At 36.1% G+C, this 25519-nt stretch overlaps 2 protein-coding genes and 1 non-coding gene across 6 annotated transcripts; 2 read left to right on the top strand and 1 right to left on the bottom strand.

The window, feature by feature from the left end:
* TRNAA-AGC (transfer RNA alanine (anticodon AGC)) lies at positions 1-73 on the top strand. Its single transcript has one exon. It is a non-coding gene; the product is annotated as a tRNA-Ala (tRNA).
* A 53-nt stretch (positions 74-126) lies between these two features.
* On the top strand, positions 127-6434 carry LOC131156275 (putative pentatricopeptide repeat-containing protein At3g11460, mitochondrial). 4 transcript variants are annotated; one of them, XR_009136953.1, is made up of 3 exons: positions 167-3223; positions 3519-4732; positions 5184-6434. XR_009136953.1 is itself a non-coding variant. In XM_058109817.1 (2 exons), exons 1-2 carry the CDS (start codon positions 233-235, stop codon positions 5227-5229), a joined length of 2253 nt encoding a protein of 750 aa, XP_057965800.1. In that variant the 5' UTR covers positions 135-232; the 3' UTR covers positions 5230-6434. The 4 variants fall into 4 exon arrangements, 1 of the variants encoding a protein (XP_057965800.1); XR_009136952.1 differs by having other exon boundaries at positions 127-3223; positions 3519-6434; XM_058109817.1 differs by lacking the exon at positions 3519-4732 and having other exon boundaries at positions 135-2439.
* A 13719-nt stretch (positions 6435-20153) lies between these two features.
* On the bottom strand, positions 20154-21605 carry LOC131156276 (uncharacterized). The gene is made up of 2 exons (XM_058109819.1): positions 21159-21605; positions 20154-20920 (listed from the first exon to the last, which is right to left on the bottom strand). The coding sequence occupies exons 1-2, from the start codon at positions 21452-21454 to the stop codon at positions 20479-20481; spliced, it is 738 nt and encodes a 245-aa protein (XP_057965802.1). The 5' UTR covers positions 21455-21605; the 3' UTR covers positions 20154-20478.
* Between the last annotated feature and the right edge of the window lie 3914 nt (positions 21606-25519).

Below are 25519 nucleotides of genomic sequence, written 5' to 3' on the forward strand. Positions count from 1 at the left end.
GGGGATGTAGCTCAGATGGTAGAGCGCTCGCTTAGCATGCGAGAGGTACGGGGATCGATACCCCGCATCTCCATTTTCAGACGCTTCTTTTTTACTTTACCACTGCAATTGCAGTTCATTTCCAACGGAGGCACCCGCCATTTTCAACCATTTCTAAACTGATTCTTCAATAACAAGAAAACCAAATGTCTTCATGATCGAAGCTCAGCATTGAGAGGGAAATACTAACTTCATGAATGGAGCTGTCACTCTCACTCACACTGTCAGTACCAAAATCAAAACCCACCTGTACAGCACAACCCTCCTCTTCCAATTGTTCCCTTTTCTCATTCCCCTGTACTCCTCGTACACCACCACCACGACCCAATTCGCAGAACAAGCTCCCCAACACCTTCTCACTTCTCTACAATGTGGAGCTTCGTTGCAGGCATTCACCAATACCAAATCCCTCAGAAGAGGCCAGCAGCTCCATGCCCACATGACATCCTGCGGTGTTTTGCACAACAATACGTATATAAGCACCAAACTTGCTGCCTTCTACGCCAGTTGTGGGCGCATGGCCGACGCCCAGGTAATTTTTGATGGAACTGTTCTTAAAAATTCTTTTTTGTGGAGTTTCATGATAAGGGGGTATGCCTGCAAATGCGACGGATCTTCTGTAAAAGCCCTTGTTTTGTATCGTGAAATGCGGAGCTTTGGACGAAAGGCGGATAATTTTGCTTACCCTTTTGTTCTCAAGGCATGCGGTGATTTGTTGCTTGTCGAAATTGGGAGGAGAGTTCACTGTGAAATAGTGGTTTGTGGGTTTGAATCGGATGTTTATGTGGGTAATTCTCTTATGGCGATGTATTCCAAGTTTGGAGATATGGGAACGGTAAGGGATGTGTTTGATAGAATGCCTGAGCGAGATTTAACTTCATGGAACACGTTGATTTCTGGTTATGTAAAGAATGGAGACCCTAGAGAGGCTTTATTGGTTTTTCATTTAATGGGAACACAGGGAATAACTGCTGATTGCACTACTTTGCTTGGTCTCCTCTCTGCTTCTACCAATTTAATGGCAGTGAAACAGGGGAAAGCAATTCATTGTTATGCAGTTCGAAATGGTCTTGCATATTGTAACATTTATTTGATCAACTCTCTTATTGAAATTTATTGTGTCTGTAATTCTATGATGTATGCAAGGCTAATTTTTGAGGAGGTGACATGGAAAGATACTGTATCATGGAATTCTATGATTTCAGGTTACTCACGGAGTGGAGATGCTTTTGAAAGCCTCAGACTTTTCTGTCAGATGGTTTTGAATGGCAAGGAGCCCGATCAAGTCACTCTTATTGCAGTGCTTGGAGCTTGTGATCAAATTGCAGCCTTGCAGTTTGGCATGTCTGTTCACTCACTTCTCTTTAAGAAAGGGTTTGATGCAAACGCTATGGTGGGAACTGCCCTCATAAACATGTATTCTAAATGTGGAAATCTGGAGTGTTCACGTCATGTTTTTGATGAGATACCTAACAAAAATTTGTTTTCATGGAGTGCAATGGTTGCAGGATATGGGTCTCATGGAATGGGAAGGGAGGCAATTTCTATTTTCCATAAAATGACGGAAAACAGCATCATTCCTGATGAGGGTGTTTTTACGTCAATTTTGTCAGCATGTAGCCATGCAGGATTAGTTGATGAGGGTAAAGATATTTTCTATAGAATGACAAAAGAGTACAGTGTGAGGCATTGTCTTGCTCATTATTCCTGTATGGTGGATCTTCTTAGCCGAGCAGGACAATTAGATGAAGCATATGAGTTCATCAAAACTATGGAAGTTAGACCAACAGGCGATATATGGGCTGCACTGCTCTCTGCCTGTTTGCTCCATCGAAATGTAAAGCTAGCAGAGATTTCAGCACAGAAAGCTTTTGAGATGAACCCAGAAAAGGTGGGTAGCTACATTTGCCTTTCCAACATGTATGCTGCAGAAAAACGATGGGATGATGTAGAAAGGGTAAGAGCCTTGGTAAGGAGAAATAGATTAAAAAAGCCACCTGGATGCAGCTTTATTGAGTTAGATAAAGTGATTCATTGGTTCTTAGTCGGTGACAGATCACACCAACAAGCAGAGGATATATATGCCAAGCTGGAGGACTTGAGAAAGCTGCTCAAGGAGGCTGGATACAAGCCTGATACAAGTTCAGTGTTCTATGATGCTGAAGATGAAGTAAAGGAGAAGATGCTCTGGGATCACAGCGAAAGATTGGCCATTGCTTTTGCTCTTATTAATACAAGCCCAGGGACCGTAATCAGGATTATCAAGAATCTTCGCACATGTGGGGATTGTCACATTGTCACAAAACTCATTTCTAAGCTCATGGGTCGAGAGATTATTATCCGGGACATACGTAGGTTCCACCACTTTAAAAATGGATTGTGCTCTTGTGGTGATTATTGGTGAGTAGATACCAAACAAAGAATCGTACCCACTTTCCTAAATCAGGAAATGCACATTATTTTATTGGAGAAGCTATTTATCTAACATTATTCTGGAATAGCATGGAGGAACATTTTATTAGCATTGCAGATTTAGCAACTTTATTTGAATCTTCGCGAGCTGCATTTTTCTCCTGCCTGATCTGGCTGTGGCCTTGCTCGAATTATATAGGACTGATCTAGTATCTTGATTATCATATTGTCCAACAAATCAGCAAGACAATAGCAATGCTCATGCCTGCTTCTTTATCAAATGAGCATGGTTTCTTTAGTTCCATTGCTTCCAGATTTTCCTCAACTGGAGTCTGGTTTGAGCTCTCCAATGGAGCATGGTGATTATTATACTTCTCTGGTTCTGGATAATCCTCAGTGGTGATAATGGAAAATGGAATAGGAATTAGATACTTCACAATTGAAGCACTTCTTTAAATTTAAATATTATGCATAAGATGCTTACCGATCAGCTTGCATTTTTTTTCAAAAATATCATGAATATCTGGAAAATTTTCACTCAAAGTGGATTATTTGATGAAGTGATGGTATGCAACTCCAGACATTCTATGTTTTGGTGGCCATCTTTATTGAGCAACATTTGGCCTGGAACTCAAGAGAATATAAGCTGTAGTGCTGTACAATTGTATCTTGAAAATGCATGTTTGCCTGCAACAACGGTGTTCTCTCTCCAACATGCAATACTAGTGTACAGAATGTTAATCAACCTTGATTTTCAGAGAAGTAGAAAAAGGTAAAGTCTTTAATATCATTATGGAAAAATGCTGTTTTTGGGGGATTTGAAAGATTCTTTTTATTGTTTGGCTGGAAGACAAGAAGCTTGATAAGCGTCAATCAGGGTTCAAGTATATGGACATTTGTCATCTTTATAATTTATACAATTTTTATTAAAAAAAAAAAAAAGTGAGCATGAGATTTTTCATGGGTTGTTCCATGTTCTACCATTATGGGGTAACAAACATCATTTCTTGGTCCCTATTTTAAACACAAAATAGCATATTGCCTTGACAGTAATCTCTTTCTTTTAGGTAAGCTGTAGAATCCAGCAGTATGCTCCGCAGCATCACTATCAGCTTCGTACCACCACTGATTCCAGAGACCTGTATTGGCTATGAAGTATGTGGTGTTTCACTGTATAAGATTCAAGATAGGCACAAACCTGCAATATTGGATGATTAAGACTTGCCAATTTTATTTTCCAGCCCAAAAAAGCTCTCTTGGCTTTGTCAAGCATCTGTCACCACGAGGAAATAGCTTGTTAGACTATGAAGTCAAGAAGAACTTCACTCTTTTGGCAAGATATGTCCTTTTGGTCCAAAGATCTTTGTTGATTGAGGTGTATCATTATATTTCTAGCATCATCTGGCACATCCCATTATGGGTGGTGTAAATTTGTTGCAACCTATTCAGGGTTCAGGGTGCTTTTGGCTTTCAATTTTTCCCATTCCAAGCTCTGTCAGAGAGTATATTATTAAGCTGTGTAGGGTGTTTTTATGGGGTGATAGGAAGAAACCCTTGGTGGCCTGGAAGGATGTGTGTTTACCAAAAGAAGAAGGGGGATTGGGAGTTTTTGATCTCAAAACATGGAATGAAGCTATCCTCATAAAAGCTTTGTGGAATATTCATGATAAAAAAGATTCTTTATGGGTGAAATGGATAAATCAGAATTATCTGAGAGGCTGTAACATTTGGGAGGCTTCTTCTAAACATGAGGACTCTCCTTTGTTTAAGATGATCATTGAACTTAAGAATAACGTACTGCTGCATTGCAGAGACCAACGAGAAGCTGATTATCAGGAAATGGGTGATTGGTGACAAAATCTCATGTTCAGAAGTCTATCATTTCTGGGGAAGGAAAGGAAGTAAGGTTCCGTGGTATAATGTTGTATGGTTGAATGGTTGCATTCCTATACACTCCTTTATTCTTTGGCTTAGTGCAAAAGGTAGACTAGCTACTACTAACAATATACATGTGGAAGGGATTAACATTCTTGTTGCTTTTGTAATAGGGGTGAGGAAACAATAGATCATCTCTTTTTTAAATGTACTTTTACAGCTACAGTTTGGGGTCACCTGAGGAGTTGGTTGGGCATCACAAGAGCTTTAACCACACTCAAGGCTTCTCTAAAATGGATGCATAAAGAAGCTAGAGGTATGGGAGTTCAATCAGTGGCAAAAAAAGTTTGTTTTGCTGCCACAGTGTATTATTTATGGCACTTCAGAAACAAGAAGATATTTGAAGGTAAGGTCACTCCTTTAGAAGCCATCGTTCGAGTCATTCAAATGCATACATACAAAAGTGTATTCGGCAGCTTTCCCAGGTTTGTAAAAACCTGGGAACCGGCAGGATGTGAGTGATCTTTTCCTGATTACAGGCATGGTTTTGAGTTGTAGTGTTAGGATTCTTCTGGAGTTGGCCTACTATAAGGGCTAGAGTAATAGTTTTCAGTTCCAGGTGTCTCCAGTGGTTTCCCTTGGTTCTGTTATGTAGTTGCAGGGTTGCATTTGATGACACATCCTTCTCATTGATTCAGTTTTGATGTTGATGATTGACTATTTGTCTGAGTTTTATGTTCATATGATAGTGATTCGTCGAGCCTGCTTTATCTCTGTGATTCCCTGCTTGCCTGAACTATTGATTATTTTGATAGTTTATTTGTTTGAGTTATGTTGATCTGAAATGACTTTTCCAGGCTACTATATCTCTGGGGTTGTGAAGTAGGGTTCTTAAGATCCTAATCTCAGGATTGATACAATGTATTTGCATGTCTGAACTGTACTACCCTCTGTTGATGATGCTGTATTGGGCTGCAGACTTAATCTGGTAGTGCTGGAAGATGTATCTGGTGTGATTCATTACTGGTGGCTCAAGTTCAATCTGGAAGATCTGCTTTGAGCTGTTGGACTTCTGGTGTGAGCAGTGAGGGTCAGATTGTAAGATGAAGTGTTGGGGTCTTATTCTGCGTGAGGTGCTGCTATTGGATACTTGGTTGAAGGGACTTGTTCTCTTCTGGATTGGATTCTGATCTACAGTTGGTTGTTAGCTCAGCTGGAGCTAACTTTGTTTGTATCTAGTTATTTGAGAAAAAAAAAAAAAAAATCCTGATTTCCCCTTTCTATCATCCCATTTTCATTTCTTTTCTTTTTCCTTCTTATCTCTCAATGGGTTTTCGGACTATTCTGAGGTGGTTGGAGTTTCTTGAATTCTTGAAATATCCTATTGGAGTTCTCTCTTATGGCTTATCCTGGCTTTGATTGGTTTTCTTCTGGTACATCTACTGGAGATGGAATGATGCAGATTTTATGTTTGGATGGTTTCTCCATATTGGTTTCTTGTTATGATTTTCTTTGGAAGGTGGCTTGAACCTCTGTCATGGTTGTGCTGGTGGTGGTTTGAGCTTCCAAGTGGCTACTTCTCCTCGGTATCATCATGGCTTTCTTTTGGAGGTGGTTCGAGCTGCTAGTCTTCATCTTGGGCCTAGTCTTCTTTCTCATTGTGGATGGTGGACTGGCCAAGTTGATGACCCTCTTCAAGCTTTAGGGCTGATCAATGAATTTGTGCTACTCTTCGTCGTATGGCTTTGCTTGTTGGAGGGTGATGCACCTTGAATCCTCCTGAATTGGATATCCATCATTTTTATGGCTTTCTGTCTGGTAATGGCTTGAGTTCTAAGATATTTTATTATTGCATTATTCGATTTTTGGTTTTTGGTTTATTTTTGGTTAGTTTTGATGGCTTTTTGCTCCTGGGAATGCCCATGTTTTGGTATAATAGTGTATATCTTGTCGATGGAAGTTTTGCTTCCTTCCTCTCGGGTATGCCAGAGTTTCTGTACATATCCATTTGATCAATATAATTTATCATTTACTAATCAAAAAAAAAAAAAAAAAGATTTGAATGGTCCATTGGATCAATTATTTGTTTCAGGTATTTTTTATTTTTTATTTTATAAAATTATTTAAGAGAGTGGTGTTGTGAACTATGGCCAATACTAGGTTTGTTCTGGGTTTTAAAACCTTGCCTAGCTGTCAACAAACCACAACAATGGTTTGTTCTTGTCTAATATTCCTTGATTTTCGTAACACTCAATGTCAAGTATTAACTCCTAGGGAAACCAAACTATTTGTTTTTTTTTTTTTTATTCCATCAATAAAGAAAATTTTAATAAAGGATATCAAGGGGATGCCATAGAGGGCGTGGTTCAGGTGGTACGCTCATCCTCTGGGAGTGCCTCTCACGAGGTCAGCCTTTGTGCCTCCCGGATTCGAGTCTTCCCCTGAGCTCTTGAATTTACATCCTTGTGGTACTGTGGGGCCAGTATCACGGGGCATGGGATTAGTCACGGACCGTAAAACGGACGTGGACACCCGGCAATATCGAAAAAAAAAACAAAAGGATCAGCCACAAAACCAAAATTTCTTATTTCTTGGTTTACCCAATCAAGGCCTACTTGACCTCACGCAGCAAGAACCGGAGCTTGCTTGAAACCTTTGTGAAAGAAGAATTACTGATATTTTGTTAGTTATGCATAACTTAGCAGCAGCGTAAGTTTCGTGAAGTGAAGTCGGCATGAATCTGATCTCAACTGTAGTTTCACCCAGCAAAGAGAGTTGTTTCTCTAATCTTTGTTTTCCAGAACGTTATCAATTGTAATAACTCCCCTTTGTCACCATCCCAACATATGGAAGAATAAACATTATCAAACTACTTAGTATATAATCATTTTAGATGCACATACATTGCTTGTAGATGAAACAAACGTGTGAGTTACAGGAAGCTCACGTAGATTGGAATGCAGTTGTCCGCCAAAGTGGCAATGATTGGCTTGCGTGGAGACTTAGCACTAGCTCTTTGCTCAGTTCTACGATTCTACTACCACTGCCATCATACAATTCGATTGCCAGTGCCAGCGGACAGTTACTGAGGGGATTATTTTCAATGCTGTCTCTTGTTCTTCAAAGATGAAAGAGTGCATATTGATTTGAGCCAAACAGGGCCATTACAGAATAAAAAACCAAATGTTCTACCATTATTTGGTGATCCTCTTAAAAAACCAAGATATTGTGATTCATCTACTGCAAATTGTTGGAGCTAGATGACCATATTGAGCAAGTGGAGCCATTATGGTTGGACTAATTTTAGCCCCATGGACTAACCAACCTTAATTGTTGGCTCTGTTTTCAAAATGACTAGAGTATAACTTAAGGGAATTTTGAAATTTCCGAGTGCAGCAGTGCATGAGGTGACAGAAAAATCTCCTAACACATTTTTGATAACTTCATTTTCACTTTCCTCGATCTTGTAAGATTTGACAGGAAAAAAAAAAACTTTTGAGAAGATTGTGATGTCAAAGGTCACCTATGGTCCTGTGGCGGAAATATGTTGAGAATTCCACCTGTAAGTTTGTCTCATACTATAAAAATTGAGTGAAGGATGGGTGCTTGTATACGTGGTTAAGACTTGAGCACAAGATTTAATGGCTTAAGCTTTTGGGTCAAGTTGTTATTCACTGACATATATCAAGCCTGGACATGGTGACTCATCTTGTCCTACAAAAACGTTGGATGCCACTGCAACCTGAGGTTTTCTAACAATCGGACTGCTGAAACCAAACTCAAGAGCATGCCTATATCCTACTACCCTAGTTTTACATGCCTCGTTCCTCATGGACATTGGACTTGATTAAGTGATGCAATTTCCCACTGTGAGTCTAGCTGGTGAAGCCCTAGTTTCTCTCCTAGAGTTGATTGGCATTAGGATGCTAGGTCAGTGTAATACTTAATCCTTGGGGAGGTATGATGGTGTTGGTAGGGATGAGATTAGGAGGGAGCTGCAAAGTGAGGGTATTGTGGGTAGGGAGATTACACTAATACAGTAGTATAGATGGTATGGAATTCAAGAGCAGGCGCAAACTAGCCTACATTTGCTCATTTTCATCTCTGTTGTTGTATTCCGAGCAAATATATATATATAGTGTGGCAAGATTGGGTTTCTCTGTGTCATGGAGGTCATTAGCATCAGGTGATGCCCAGAGAAGCAAGTTTAACTTGCATAGAATTACTAGAGATGGGAATTGAGTTTAAATGATGATGAGCTTGATGCTGGTCTCAAATCCAACCTACCTCGTTTGTGCTAATTCCTTGACTTGTTTATCTTTCCTGCATCCGATCCCTCTATTTATGATTGATGAGTGTTTAGCGAGTAATGCATGTGGATTTTTTCTACCCAAATCTACGGGTAAACTGTATTTGTACTACCAAACTGAGACCAATGAGTTTAGTTGATTGATGACAAATTGGTTGGTAATGCACGACTGGTCATTCTATCAACATCTATCAATAAACTACACTAATAACCCACCAGTCCAGTGTGTTTAAGTCGCACATCCCTCTCATTGTTGCAAAGAAATAACAAGGATGCCTAATTTACAGTGGCCCAGACAGTAATAGATGTATGGCATTCCAAACCTAGATAAAGTACTATTTAATTGTATTTGGTGGTAAACTGCACTGATAACTTGGTATACGTTTTTCGGTGTAGACTAGCGAAAACAAACCAAAAATCATTTAGAACATTAGTATACAGGATGTCTAGGATTTTAAGACCATGTTCTTCCTTTATTAATTGTGTTTAGCCCCTTTAATCATCTTGTTCTCTTCTTATATACTATTACAACAACTGCAGTTCCTCCACCATCAGTTTCAATTTGAAAGCCTATCAACATCTTCTCAGCACGGTTCTTGATTGGCAGTGGAGACACCAAATAATATTGCAAATGACAGAAAATTGTGGCCAACCCGATAGTCTGAAATAGCATTTGCAAAACTACTTCTTCATCAATGATATGATGGTTTTTTAATATATATATATTATCAGCTCACGAGTAAAATTTCAGAAGATTCTTTTTTATTAGCACTGGGCTCAGAACAAATAATAGTGATACAACATGTAACATCAGTTCAACATTTTATATATTTAAAGAAGATTCACCAATGTTTTTAGATTTAATTAGGATGATCAAAACAATTGCATGAAATCAGTTAGGTCTAAGTCTTTAATTTTATTAATTAAAAGAGTTTATAATACTTAATGCCCCCTACCCATTATAATTAATGGTTAATATTTGTAATGAAGTAAGATTTCAATTTCAAAAATAAAGAGGGACAAAGTTCTTTATGGGAGGATATTTGGAGAAAAAAAAAAAACTTACTAGTACTAAAATAAATAAATTCCCTAGTTTCATAGTCCAACCGATTTTTTGTGATCACATAATGGTATGTCACAACTAGGACCAACATAGTTGCATCTTTGATGCAATGGCCTTAGCTACGTTTCTCTTACCACCCACTCAAAAATCAGCTTTATCAATAACCAAAATTTCCACGACATAACCTTGGCCGACGACTACAATCTACATATCTCAATAAAGTCGCTCAAAGATACCAAAAAATAACTTGAACTCGAATGATATGCGCCCCCCACGTGAGTATATGATTTTGGATAATAAGACATTAGTTTAATTTTTATTTAATTGCTATTAATTAATTTAATTAATAATATTATTTTGCTTGATCTCTTTTCAAATTTCAATGGTTAAAATATTTTTTTAGAAACTATTATTAGTTACGTAATCACTTTGAATAGTAATATTGTGATTGTTTTAGTTCGATTATTGGGTAACTGACTTTTTATAGGGATTTTACATTTTAGCCTAAAATAAAATACAATAAATTAAGACAATAATACATTGTGTGGTTGTCACAAAAATAGCGTGGTCAATATAGGAGATTATGATTACCCAACCACTATAATAATAATAATAATAATAATAATAATAATAAAAATAATAAAAAAGAGGGAAAGGGAGGAAAATGATTAGTTGTAAATTAAATCAAAGACACTCTCATTAAGGATTGACGTATCTAAGGGTCTGTTTTGATCAAACATTTTACTTGGAAAAAACAAAAGAAAGAAAAATAAGGAGAAAACATATTTTCTCTTATATTTTCATTCTCTATTAAATACTATCAAAAATAAAAATTTATTTTAATATGACTAAAATTGAAAAAAATTAAATATTAATTATGCGCAAAATCAAATTTTGTTCATAGATTTAGTCTATTATTTTCGTTCTCACTTTCCTTGATAATCAAAAATAAAAATATGGATTCTTTTAATATTTTTCTTTTCTTCCCTTTATATTTTATGAGTTCCGGCTTAAGTCTGCAAAAAAAAAAAAAAGTACCTATAACACTTACGGAAAATAAAGCATCTTGCTTGTGTGATCTTTTTCACACACACATTATTTTGGAAATGGAATGATAGTTGTACACAAACATAATAATTTAGAAAAAGTTATTAAAGTGAATGTTTGCATTATTTTATCCAATGTGGAATATATAAATAAGACATTCTTCGGAATAGAATAAAAAAAATTGCATTAGTATTCTGTCTCTGATCTCTCTCTCTCTCTCTCTCTCTCTCTCTCTCTCTCTCTCTCTCTCTCTCTCTCTCTCTCTCTCTCTCTCTCTCTCTCTATTTTTTCTCTTTCTTTCTCTCTTCGATTTCTTCTTCTTTAGTTCCCTCTTTTTCTAAACTTTTTCTCTTTCTTTTTTTTTTCTTTTTTTTTCCGCAGATCCTCGAATGAAGTTCAGTGGCAGAGAGTTTCATGCTCTTTGCCAATCGATCCTACTTTCCCAACCATAGACCTAAACCCTAAGGTAAATCCCCTTTCTCCTTGCTTCTAATTTTCCTTTTTCTGCTTCTGTTTGATTTTTCCTTGGAAATTTTCTTAGATTTTCTAGGGAACCAAATAGGTTTAGGAGGGGCTAGGGTTAAGTATTGTTTGGGCTCAAACAAGTTAGGTTTATTTAGGCTTAAGGGTTTGGGCCTAAGTAAATTGGGTGGATTAGACCTCAGATAAGAGTAGGCTTAAGATCGGACTTAAGCGGGTTGGTTTTTTAGTATTTGAGCCTAAGCTGGTTATGGGCCAAAAGTTGGGTTAGGTTAGTTAGCTGGCTATCAGTGTCACGCCCCAAACCTGTTAAGGTTTAAGGTAAATCCCCTTTCTCCCTGCTTATAATTTTCCTTTTTCTACTTCTATTTGATTTTTCCTTGAAAATTTTCTCAGATTTTCTAGGGAACCAAATAGGTTTTAGGAGGGGCTAGGGTTAAGTGTTGTTTGGGCTGAAACAAGTTAGGTTTAATTAGGCTTAAGGGTTTGAGCCTAAGTAAATTGGGTGGATTAGACCTCAGATAAGAGTAGTCTTAAGATCGGACTTAAGCGGGTTGGTTTAGTTTTTGGGCCTAAGCTAGTTTTGGGCCAAAAGTTGGGTTAGGCTAGTTAGCTGGCTATCAGTGTCACGCCTCAAACCTTATAAAAAATCTCGATCTCACTCTCTACCCTTTTCTATTTAAATTTCAACATATACAAATTGTGTTTCAAAGTGCACGTTTGTTGAAAAACTGAGATTGAGAAAACCTTTTAATTAAGAAAGTAGGTTGGTTAATATTTTGCGAAAACCTTAAAGGGAGTACGTTGATTAACCGCTTGTGGATATCTTGATTAAAAGGAGCGCTTAAAAAATCATTCATACAAGACTACAAACTGAAAATTGGCAAACGCTGAAATAAGAAAGAGCTGCAAGCTTTCACAATTTGGTTAAGTATTGTGTGATTGGGTAATCATTTATTGTTTGGTTTGTGATTGGTATTTGGCTTGTGTTTGGATTGTGATTGATTTAACATTAAGTCATTCTTGTGTGTTTGCTTAAGTTTTCAAAAGGTTGAAAATTCATAAAAACACTTAAAAGAATTTTTATAAACCCAATTCACCCCCATCTTAGAATAACATCTTGACTTTCAATTGGTATCAGAGCCTAGTTATAGCAAATCTTAATTAGAAGCTATATAAAGGTCTAAATGGCACACTTAGGTGTATCCCCTTTTGCTGAAAGCTAATCCTCTACTAGACCACCTATCTTTTGTAACTTAAATTATACGTTTTGGAAATAAAGAATGAGGATATATATTCAAACCATGGATTGGAAAGCATTGAAGGTTGTCACACATGGTGTCTACATTTCCACTAAATTTGTAGATGGTAAAGAAGTCCCTAAAGAAGAAAAAGACTTGACCAACAGTGATTATAAAATGATGCAAATAAACTCTAGTGTCATGAATGCACCATATTGTGCTTTAGACGTTAATGAGTTTAATAGGGTCATGACATGCAAGTCAGCCAAAGAAATTTGGGATAAGTTAGAAGTAACCTATGAAGGAACTATAATGTTAGAGATAGAAGAATCGACATACTCACAAGCAAGTATGAGGCTTTCAAGACGAACCCAGATGAAACCATCACTAATATATATACTAGGTTCACTCACATAATGTAGAAACCTGAACGTAGGAAATAAAGAAATGAATAAGAAAAAGAAGAAAGGAAAATTTAAAAAGGGCAACAGCAGGTTTCGTCAACAAATCCCTTGTTTTTGTCGATGAATGTCCTTTTGCAGTTCGTCGAAGAAATTCAGGCATCGTCGACGAAGAGTTACCGAGAGGAATTTCAAGCGTACGGTTTGTCGATGAACCCCTTCTTTCATCGACGAATGTCCTTCTACGGTTCGTTGACGAAAATCCCATTTCGTCGACGAATTGTGTCTACAGGTCGTTGACGAAGTTCCCATTTCGTCAACGAATTGTGCCGGCTCATAGAGGTTATAAATAAAATTTTGTTTGCTTCTTCATTAAGAAAACATAATTTCTCTCTCTCTCTCTCTCTAACCCACGCCCACATTTCTTATCTCTTTGATTTCTCGTTGTTCGTCACCTGAATTGACGATCAGAAGCTACCACAAGGATTTAAGGGCGATTCTCTACAAATCTAGCGAAGTGAATTTTTTATCTGTGTTTTCTAGGCACCACTCCAAAACCAGGGTAAGTAGACTATTTTAAGATTTTATTGTTGATTTGGAGTATATGAGGCCTAGGAAATGCTAAATGAGAAATATGTTGTGAGTTGAGTTGATTAATTTGGAGAAAATGTAATTTCAGGATTTTGATCTTCGAACGCCGCAGGGCATAGATTTAGGGTTTCCAGTAAGTAAAGTAAAGGGATTATATTATGTCAGATGATTTTGAAATATGGATCGATTTAATTGTAATATGTGATTTTCTCAATGAATCGAGTATATAAAAGGGTGGTTTTGACTATCACATATTTTGGGAAAAATTTACGTGGTTGGTTTGAAATCTTCTATTTTCTATAAAATAAATAGTTTAAGTTAAATAAACCCAGGAGATGCTCAGACCTTATTTTCAGTAATTTATGTTTTTCCCCGTCAGTTTATTTATTTATGATCTATAAGATAAAAATTATGTGGCATAAGAACTATTTCTAAATGGTATATATGAGTGGAAATTTTTTATTGATAATACGAGATATGATATGATAGCCGGGGGCTGAGATTTGATATGACGGCCGGGAGCCAAAAATTAATAAATGACGGGTTTTATATGAAATGAGAATAAAGTAGTTTTTATTCTGTGAATTGTCATATATGATTATAGAACCCTGTGGATATGAAATGTGATATTATGAGCACAATACCGTAGCTGATTGTGTTACATAATATAGAGCCATTGTAAATTTATATAAACTACGTAGTGATCCTAAAAAAAAGAATTAAAATTAAAATTAATTAATTAATTATTATTAATTAAATAATATAATATTATAATGATATATATATATATATATAGGATCCTTCAGGAAGAACAAAATGCTGAGGAAGCAGACGTTCCGTCTCCTCCGCCCCCTCTCTCCCACTCTCCTCAATCTCTTCTCCAATATTCGGTCGATCGGAAATTCGAAGATAGCGTTGGGTTCCTATCACCGCCATCGACAATTTTACTGGAGCGGATTTATCGTAGGAGCGGCATAAGCATATCTCCTGGGGTAAGGCCAATTTTCATTCTTACCTCGATTTTTCTTAAACTATAAGCCCAATTGACAAACAAAAATTATCAGGAAATTCGTGGGGAGATTCTTTACAATCTAACTGGAGCGGGTTTTCAAATTGGAGTTCCGGGGTTCCAATCCTAAATCGGGGGTAAGTTTTTGGAGCTCCGGGGTTCCAATCCCAAATCGGGGGTAAGTTTAATAATTTAGGCTTTATTAGGCTATTTAGGATATTCAGAACCCAGGGAAATTTTAGAAAAAGTTACTCTACGGATTGTGATGAGTAATGTAATGAAATTTGAATTTTAGGGTTTCAGGGATTTGGAACATCGTGGGGCGTAGGCTGGGGTGTTAGTGGGCTTTTTCAGGAATTAGGTAAGGGGATTAAGTTAAGTCAGTAATTTTATAAAATTTGAATCAATTTAATTGTTATGTTTATATAAATATATTTATTTATTCATTTATTCATTTGGGAATTTAAAGGTTATTTTGAAAACCAACCGATCGAAATGGATTTTACAAACCCAAGATATATGGTATGGTATTTTTGAATAAAATGAACAGTCGAAAACTTATTTGTTTATATGGATATATTAAAATGTAGAAAATCATGTGATAGATTGTAATGATCTGCTACTTATATCATTTATTTATTTTTTTTAAATAATATAACATAAAGTCAATTTGTTTGTAATACTACTAGCTAGAACATCTCAGGCCCAAAAGGCACTGTGTACATCATACATTCCTAAGCAGCGGTACACAAGAAACTGTATATATCTATATACAATACCAGAAAACTATAAATCCCAATATATATATATATATATATATATATATATATATATATATATATATCATAAAATGCCCAATGACGTCATCAAAACTTGGAATCTACCCCAAACCACTGGCACCAAATAACACCTACCCTTTCCAATAAAGGCAACGTAAGCAGTCCTCTACCCGTAAGCCTGATCCGCTCGCCTAACTGGATCTCCTGAAAAATAGTAAGTCACTGGGATGAGACAACACTCAATAAGAGAAAATATGTTATTACTAGTGTGTGGCAGTTGAGTTACACATTTAATATACAGATATAATATTGATACTGTAAAATAAATATGTTGGTATGTTGTACAAAACTCTCATAATATAATTTAAAATACAACTGTGCATTTGAACTTTCTACTCATACATACTTCTAATATTATATTACAATTGCTACTGTATGGTATATTTGTATGTAATAAGAACTTCTGTGATAATACCCTGGGATCTGTATGTCATGATTTAACCCCTCATGACAGGTTTGTGCGGCCCATAGGCTGGACTTACTCTGGTTGGCCTACTAGGCAAGTCAATCTATATTTCTATCATCTACCAATCTAACCCATGGCAATCTTTCTGGGCAATCGTCAAATCTATCTCATCTAACCGGCCACCTCAACCCAGCTCGCTGGGGAGACTGCAATCTCTCATGGGGCAGTTAGACGGAATCTACATACTATCTGAGTTATGTGGTTGCACTCTATCTAAACTAGCAACAGTACTATGCTCTGTTGACAGTATCTGTCTGAAATTTCCTCAGAGATCTGATACTGTGTAATACTATTATATATATATATACACTTATCTTGCTATTTTAACATGATTTCAAAATAACCATAACACTATAAATCTGAACTAAAATATTTGGAATATCTGACTAAAAAATCAATAATATCTATATAAAATATCTGTATTATGTGTCTGAAATATCTGTAATATCTGTCTGAAATATCTATCATATTTGTTTGAGTGTTATGGTTTTAGAAATCATGTCATTCTGAAAACTACTATAAATCATACTTTCTGCTAATATCTGTGTAATTGGATATCTGTAAAACTGTTTAATCATCATACTAGTCTGTAGTAAACTCATACCACACATTTGAGTAATCAAAATCTCATGCTCAATTTATATAATTCTACTGTAATACTAATAACAACAATATTCTGGAAAATTGATCAAAATATATATATATATATATATATATATATATATATATATATATATACATATACACACATAAACATAATCTTCTGACATACATTCTGAAATCTCTAACATAGCATATTTCTCTTACCTGACTATTGGAAAGCTCCTAGTATAACTAGTCCTACACCCACAAGGTTCCCCGCTCAACACCCTGAAAACAATATCCCCCAGAACAAAAGTTTAGTATTTCTCTGTGTACTACATTTCTTATAACTATGGTAAATCCAAATATTAAATAAAAGGTCTTACCTTAAATTTGGGATAAAATTCAAGGCAGCCTCACCAACGATCCACTCCGACAGACTTGTAGAGAACTTCCCAGGAGTGTCGTGGTGGCCTCGAATCGTCGAACTGGTAAGAATCCGGCCTGAAACTTAGAGAGAAGGTGGGAGAAATGAACAGAGAGAGAGAGAGAGAGAGAGAGAGAGAGAGAGAGAGAGAGAGAGAGAAAGAGAAAGAGAAAGAGAGGATTTCGTGCGTGATTTTCCAGCTAAAAAATGAAGTTTAGGTTATTTATACACTGGCCTTTGTGGATGAGCCACGTGTCACTTCGTCAACGAGGTCAAGAAGGAAATTCATCGATGAATACTTATCCTCGTCAACGAAATTCAGAACTGAAATATAGTCTCTCGGTACCCTCATGCGTGCTTGTCGACAAATCCCCTATGTTCGTCGACGAGACCCTATTTAATTTCCAATTTTTAATTCCTTTTCTCTTCTTCTTCTATTATTAAATTATGAAAATTATCCGGGTCTCTACACAGATGATTTAATTGGTATGGATTATTGTATATCTGGATTTGGGATGTTGAAATACTGAATTGTTTGAAAAATACTAGAAATACTTGCCAAAATACTGGAACTGTTTATGAAATGTAGGAGTTTGAAATAACAGCCAGTGACCGGGTATTATTTGATTGGGCAAGGGCCATGATTATTATTTGTCGGCCGAAGGCCGAATTTTAATTGATGACTATATGTCGGATTGTATTTTGTGGCCGGGGGCTAGTTTTTGGAATAATAGGAAATATATGTGAATTAACGTTTCAAATGATAATTTCTATTATCTAAATTGCATGATATGCTTTAGGAACCCTGGGGACCAGCATATTGTGAGCACGATATCATTGCTAGAGATTTGTTATGTGGTCGTGTGCGCCCACACCTGTGCTGAGAGGTTTAGGGTGGCCTTGTCCGATTTGCCTACGTGAGGTGAATGCACCCCCCTAAGTGAGGGCGATCGAACCAGTAGTTGGAGCTGCATAAACCCACGGAGTATGTTAGCGGAGAGTACAGATGACTATTGTTTGGATGGATCCCCCAAGACAATAGTCTAGCCTTTGGGCCGCACAACTCGTGTCATAAGGAAGTAAATGACGTATTTGTCACAGGGAGTGTCTTATATGCATATCTATTAATTTATGTGAATACAAATAATTAATAAGATAATTTTGAAGGCTTGCTGAGAAAGGTGAGTGCTCGAATAGCAGTAATGGTATCAGAGCAGAGGGAAGCTACTTGTATGGGTGGGTAATCTTCCCTATCCTCGGCTAATTGTGTGTGTGAGTGTAAAATAAGAATGTTTTCATAAATTTGTTTATCTGCTTAGTGAACTGGTTATTTTCTATACACTAAATGCATGATGGTCACATACTGACATTAACTTAATTTTTTCCTTACTGAACTGTGTCTCACCCTTACTTTACAAACTATCTTTTCAGGTAATCTTAGAGATCGGGTCTAGCAGGCTAGAGGGGCCAAGCTAGAGGTGTAAATTTATGTAGGTAGTGTGTAGATAGAGATTTTATTTTTGTTTAATTTTATGGGATGTAATTATGTGAAAATGGATATATTTTTGTATAAAGATAGTTAGAACTCTAGTAATGTAATTTAAGGATTTTGTATTTTGTTTCCGCTGCATATATGTGTTTAATATATGATGAACAAGGTATTAGGTACACAGATGTTACTAAAGTAGCACTCCGGCCCACGTGGTGGTCGGGGTCGTTACAAACTCATTGTTCAAATCCTAGTCTTTTTTAGTCGTCATATGTACTCCTTGTCCTATTCCATAAATCATTTTTTTTTATTGTAAGCTCATAGTTCATATCTTGGTTCCTTCTTTTGTGAATTGTGATAGTTTTTTTGTTTTTCCGTTGTGTTCAGAAGTCTTTGCAGTTTGATCTCTATTGAAATTTTGTAATACCCTAGGATGAGCACAATGTGTTTGATTAAATGCATGAGAGAATATTTCCTCCAAGTTATTATATTCATGTTGATCATTCTCCCTCTTTAAAATGGGTTTCTTTGTGTTCATTGTTCATATTTGTTTAAATGTTCATTGAATTTGAGCTTTATCCCTTTGTCATTTGTTTGATTTAAACAGTGTTTCATATTTGTTTGAATGCTCATTAAATTTGAGACTTGTCCCTTTTAAATTTTTTTTTTTTCATGTTCACTTACTTTGGCTATAATCTTTTAATTTTGCTATTATATTCATAACTATTTTTTATGATTATATTAATGTTATTCACTGTTAATTTGTACAATGATCTTGTGCGTTTAGTCTTTTAATAGAATTAATGAATTTGATCTTTGTATTTACCAAAAGCAGTAAAGGAGCTGGCCTTTCAACCATTTAGGGTTCTATTTCCTGTGAAGAACACTTCACTTGGGGATTCCTGTTTTTGGAATATATAGCATTAATGCCTAATTCTATAACAAGTTTGTATGATAGACTTTACTACTTGTCAAATTCTAGGCTCACAACTTTTTTATCCAATTTGTTGTAAATTATTTAGTTGTAATTTGTGCTAAATGCATTCCAATATTGTCAATCAAGAACTATAATTTATAAAATTAATTTATAATAATGTAAGTAATGTGGGCTTTGAATACAACTTTCTTTTTCTTAAATACAGTGGCTCGGCCGCTTTCCCCTGCCACAATTTATATTACATATATAGTTCGATTGATTTGCTACATATCCAAACAATGATGAAGTTTTCTATCCAAATTAATTAATTATTTCTTGCATCATGTTCTAACATTGGAATCTAAATAAAACTTTTAACATACTCAAATTTTATTTTTTATTTTTTAAAAAGGTCATATAAGCTTGACCCCTTGATTCTCACTCTATCTTAAAAGACTAATAATCCGATCCCACCATATTCATCTGAGTGGTCTTGCGAAAAAACATCATGGATGATTATGTGGCATCCCATATTAGTGAAATTCCTAACCTTTAGAAAGGTCAAATCAATAACAAGACCTCGAGTTACCGTACTGATAAAATTCCATATTCCATGTTGAGTCATCGCAATGAATAGATAAATTCTGAAAGACTCGTAAAGCACAATTCTTTTACATAAAATTTGAACTTTATCAATTAGATGATGCCACATTAGGACTCACATATAGTTTGATATCGATCCTAATAATGCGAGTAGGTTTATCCTTCGGAGGAAGCAATATTTCCTTGTGAGGATTTCTCAAAAAAAATAAAATAAAAAATTGTGTACGCATGCAGGATGCTATTCAGCTCAAAACCATCACAGACTCATGCCACTTGGCATGCATTGATTGAGAAAATGCATAAATCTCTTATCGAATCAGTGCATGACACGTGGCTCTTGACTTTTACTTACTTTTGGAAGAAGTTTTGAATTTGAATTCGAATAGATTTGAATAAAATAAAATGTAAAATTATATTTAATTTTTTCCAAATCCATCCAGCTCCAACCCGATGCCCCCACTTTTCCAGCACAATGATAATAATTACAAGCTTACTGAAATTAATTAAGAGTAGAAATAACAGTGAGGAGAGGATTGGCTTAAATAGGGAAATAGGCAGACCACTTTGCCCGAGCATATCCCAAAGTTCCACATTACCCACAAACTTAATTAATTTACACATCTCATGATCAGAAGACAAGTCAAGCCCACAGGCATCACAGAACGGCACACCCCCTTTAATCGACCTAACTACGATCTTGATATGAGCGAGCCTATGACCCCAGCAATCAGAGCCGTCGGATCTCCCAGAACGGCAGATATGATGAACTGCAGGGCCATCGCACCTATCTCACAGCACTTCTGAACTTTCCCCTTGCTGCTCCGGCGGCGGCGGTGGTGGGTCTGCAGCGTACCCTTCAGGCTGGGAATTCTGGTCTCCAGCCTTCTCCCATTGTTCCAATTACTACGCCCAAAGTAAATCTCTTGCCAACTCTCCACCAGCATCTCCCTCACGCACGCCACATGCAGATTGTACTTCTTGCACCCCGACCGGTAACTCCAGCTCCTCCCCTTCCTCCCGCACCGGTGACACCCCGCGCTCACCTTCCGGTACAGGTACAGGTTTATCTCCCCGTCGTCCAGCACCATCGGCAGCCTCGCGCAGCACGGGTGCAGATCGAACCCACATGCCCTATACACCCCATCCACCAATATAAGTGTCATGCATCAATCATATTATACAACACGGGTCACAGGCGCTAGATAACATGGACCCATGTGACATCATTCCGGGCCCAAGACCCATGCCATCACGAGCCCGTGTGATATCATGAGCCCATGACCCATGCCGTCACGAGCCTGTGTCAATGTCATTAAGCATTTTTCGTTATGTACACATTTGTGCTGTGTGTGAATGAGGGTTGGGTTACCCGCAGTGGTAGACAAAGCCGGTGACGTCCTTTTCGCAAGCGTTGCAGAACCGGGGTTTGTCGCCGGGGGGACGCGTGAGGAAGAGGAAGTTGCATTTGGGGTAGAAGGGATGGATGAAGGAGGTGGAGGGGAGGGCGCAGTGCATGTGGAGGTCGTAGTCGCAGGTGGCGGCGCCGCACTTGTAGCGCGACCCGATCCCGACCTCCTTGCACCCGTCGCACTTGAATGGAAGCTCAAGGTACTCAAACCTCAGCTTGTGGGGATGGCTGAAATGGCAAAGCTCGTTACATTTCATGGTTTATAATTAATTGGGAGGCAGCTAGTCCTAAAGTGCATGCCCAAGCATCCCTTATATAAAGGGAGGGTAGTCCGAGAAGCTAGCTGGCTGGCTAGCTTTAATTTATATACATGACCATGACCATGACCATGCTTTCTTCTTTTTTGGCTTTGAAATTAGGGTTAGGGCTTTGGTAATATAGGGAGAGGGGTAGGGGAGTTTATGCTCAATGGCTTGAAAATGAAGCAAAGTAGGGATTTATGCTTGGGGCATGGTGGGTAAACCAGAAATGGAATCACCACGTCAAGAGGGGGAATAGGGCATATATTAGTTAATAAGTATTCTATTATATGCATGTTGGGGTCGTGACCTAGGCACCCCTGCCCACCTTATATCATACAATGAGAATAGAGAATATGAATTTTTTTTATTTTTTATTTTGGTTCTTCTTTTGGATCGATGTTTCCTAATCATCAGAGCAAGTTTGATATATTATGATACTGTAAGTGCCCATCCATACATAATTGTAGTATCGCATATATGCCCCGCATGCCCATCAGTTCCATCCATCAAATCATGTCTGATCAGCACCAATTTAACCCACCAGATGCTAATTAATAATTCATATTACTGTGTAAATACATACTCATACATCCACAATGCCCTAAGATTATCCAAAACCCTACAGAGAAGAATTAAAATGCGGATAAATATGAGAATATATCTGAATCAGATGAACAAATTGATCATTCATGCGGATTTATATGAACATATATTTAATTAATTATGCCTGGTCCATACCGCCCATTCGCGATTTCCCATTGGGTTGTGGCACATGCATGCCACGCTACTTGATCACAATTGTTGAAGATGGAATAAGAATTAAAGATGCGTACTTTAGTTTCTAAATTTAATTAATCTAGATAGGTAAAGGCAAATTGTTCATATAAGATTCTATATATATATATATATATATATATATATATATATATATAAATCACACGTAAAGAATTAAATGATGCCGTAGCAGATGCGATAATTAATTAATTAACTAATTAAGAGATTGCTTAATATCCATATATATATAAATGGAGGATGTTGCTTTTGGCTTCAAAGTAGCATCGAGCTGAAGGTTGCCTGTTGTTTGGGAAAAGCTTCAGATTGGGACACGTACTGTTCTTCTGCGTGCCACGCACGTGACATGATTTTATTAATTTGGCAATTAATTAACTAATCGGATGCATGAGTGCTCCTCTCATTTTAAAGCATACAATATTTATCGATAAAAAATAAAAACTGCATATAATTAAGATTAGTTTTGTTAACAAAATTAATGCTCAAGTTAATTATTCGAAAGGTTATTAAGATCATGACACACTTATTTTCTCTTTGAAAAGGTCTTAGATTTGGATTTTTTTTAGATTTAAATAAGGTGTAATATAAGATTACACTAAAATTTATTTGAACCCACTCGAATCCAAATCTAATATTCGAAATCAATGTTCTCAAACACAACGTCAGAGTCAGGGTGAATCCCACGTCATCTCTGATTTTAACATTAGGAAAGCGGTATATATGATACCTCCTGTTAGGGGTATGCAAACGGTCAATTTGGCCAAATTCGGTTCGGTTAACATTAATCTCTAACCGAACCAACTGAATTAGTTGATGTAATCGAACCGTACCTGACTGAACCAATTTTCCAGGTAATTCAATTAATCGAATTTGACCGAATAAATTTAAAATTAATTATAAAAACAAAATATGATTGCAAATTTTATTTTTGGTTTACAAATTCCAACTCAATTAACTATTAATTTTATTGATAAAAGGGATATTTTAAGATCAACCACTTAAGATTTAACATATACCATAAATTAATGTTACTAATTTTTATTTAATTATTAATTAATTAGTAATTCGGGTAATTCAGTTAATCTGATTAAAGATTCCCCATACCCGAACCGAAAACCAAGAACTCGAACTTCTCTAAATCTGAAACTGAACCAAAGCGAACCTATATATTAACCGAACCGAACCAAATGATCTTGGTCGGTTAATTCGGTTAAACCCTTAATTCAGTTAAACCCAAATTATACTCACCCCTACCTCTTGTTGCACGTGCAATGCAAGCCCTCTGACGAACGAAAAGAAAAAGTCTCTAGGATCCAAATCAAGTATATCTACTCTTCAAGTTGAAGGAGCTTTAAAGGGATGAAATGTGATATTAAAATCATTAATGACATACTACTTGATTAAATTTTGGAGAGAATTGGTTCTTTGCAATTGTCAACAATGTAAGTAGGGTGATTGAAAGGTGATGATTCATTGAATTGAATGTAGAGAATATATGCAATGGTACTGTATGAGGAATTGGAGAAAAACTAAAGATACGAAGAATCATATCTTTGGTATATTAATTATGTCAAGCTCGTTTTTGTTCTATCTCCTTTTTTTTTTCCTGGCTTATCCTTTTTTTCTTTATGCATGTTTCTTCTAGCTAGAACATGAAATATAAAAAGGATAAGGAAGAAGAAAACATGTGGAATAATGACGTGGTCAACAGCACTGATTGTACTTGTAAGGATGAACAAGAAAAAGAAAAAGAAAAAGAAAAAGTGAGATGTACATCAATGAATATGATTCTGTAATTTGCCTGCTTCGTCACCACTCATTCCCTTAATTCCCTCATCTGCTTCCCAATTAATCTTTTTTCCTAGGAGACTTCTTCCAGCACTAATCAAAGTCTTAACCTTGAAGACTCAAAACCCTAATGTGTAAAAAAAGAAAAGCCTTGATTGAGCTTACCAACTTATCGTAGCCATTAAGACCATCTTGGTTGTGTGTGCATTTTTAAATGATGTTTGCATCTAGTATAAGTATTAAATTGTTTTTCCTCCATTCATCTGGCATTTTCTTAGTTTTTACAATTGTATTAAATAAATTAGTTAACCATATAATTCCGTTATCACCCAAGCATTTCCAAATTTCAATTTAGATGTTATCCGATCTCATAGTTTTCCCATTTTTCATCTTTTTTAGTGCAAACTTAATTTCGTTAACTCTAATTTTGCGAATAAATCTTATATTTTTAGTCTTTTTCTTATTTGAGAATTCTAAGTTTAAGTCTTCTATTTGGTTTTCGTTAAACAACTTACTACAATAATTTCGTCATCTTTCTTTAATATCTTCATCCTTAACCAAGACAATATCATCATCACTTTTTATACATTTTACATTTCTTAAGTCTTTACTCTTCATTTCTCTAGCGCAAGTTTAAATATATCTCTTTCCTCTTCTTTTGTACCTAATCTATCATACAAACAATTAAATGATCTATATTTAGTTTCACTAATGGCCATTTTACATCTTTTCTCGTTTCTTTATATTTTTCAAAGTTATCTCTGTTTCTACATTTTTGTCACATTTTATACCAAATTCTTTTTGTCTTTATAATTTTTTGTTCATCTTTATCCCACCATCAACTCTCTTTGCTATTCGAGAATTTTCTCCTTGATTCATATAAAATCTCTTTTGCTCTATTTTTAATAGAGCTAGCTAATTTATTCCAAAGAGTATTTGTATCTATCACATCCTCTATGGTCCAATCCTCATCTTTGATCATTTTATCTTTAAATTTTATTATATTTTCTCCTTATAGGTTCCACCATCTAGTTCTCCTACACTAGTTTATTTTATCATTTTTCTTCCATTTTTAAATATATATATCTAACACTAAAACTCTATATTGTGTGGTTAGGCTTTCACCTGGAATAACTTTACAATCCTTGCATGATTAATGATCTACCCTCCTAGTTAAAAAAAAAATCTATTTGACTTCTATTTTGTCCACTTTAAAAGGTTATTAAGTATTCTTCTCTCTTCTTAAAGCAAATATTCATTATACTAAAATCATATTGCATAGCAAATTCCAAGATCATCTCCCCAAACTCATTTTTGTCTCCATATCCATATCATCTATATATCCTTTCATAATTTTAATGTATCCTCTCATAATTTTTTAATGTTATGACGTAATTAAACCTAAAAATGCAATAAATTATAATGTTATGTTATTGCTTT

The sequence above is a fragment of the Malania oleifera genome, chromosome 5 (genome assembly GCF_029873635.1).
Source record: "Malania oleifera isolate guangnan ecotype guangnan chromosome 5, ASM2987363v1, whole genome shotgun sequence".
Lineage (NCBI taxonomy): Eukaryota > Viridiplantae > Streptophyta > Magnoliopsida > Santalales > Ximeniaceae > Malania > Malania oleifera.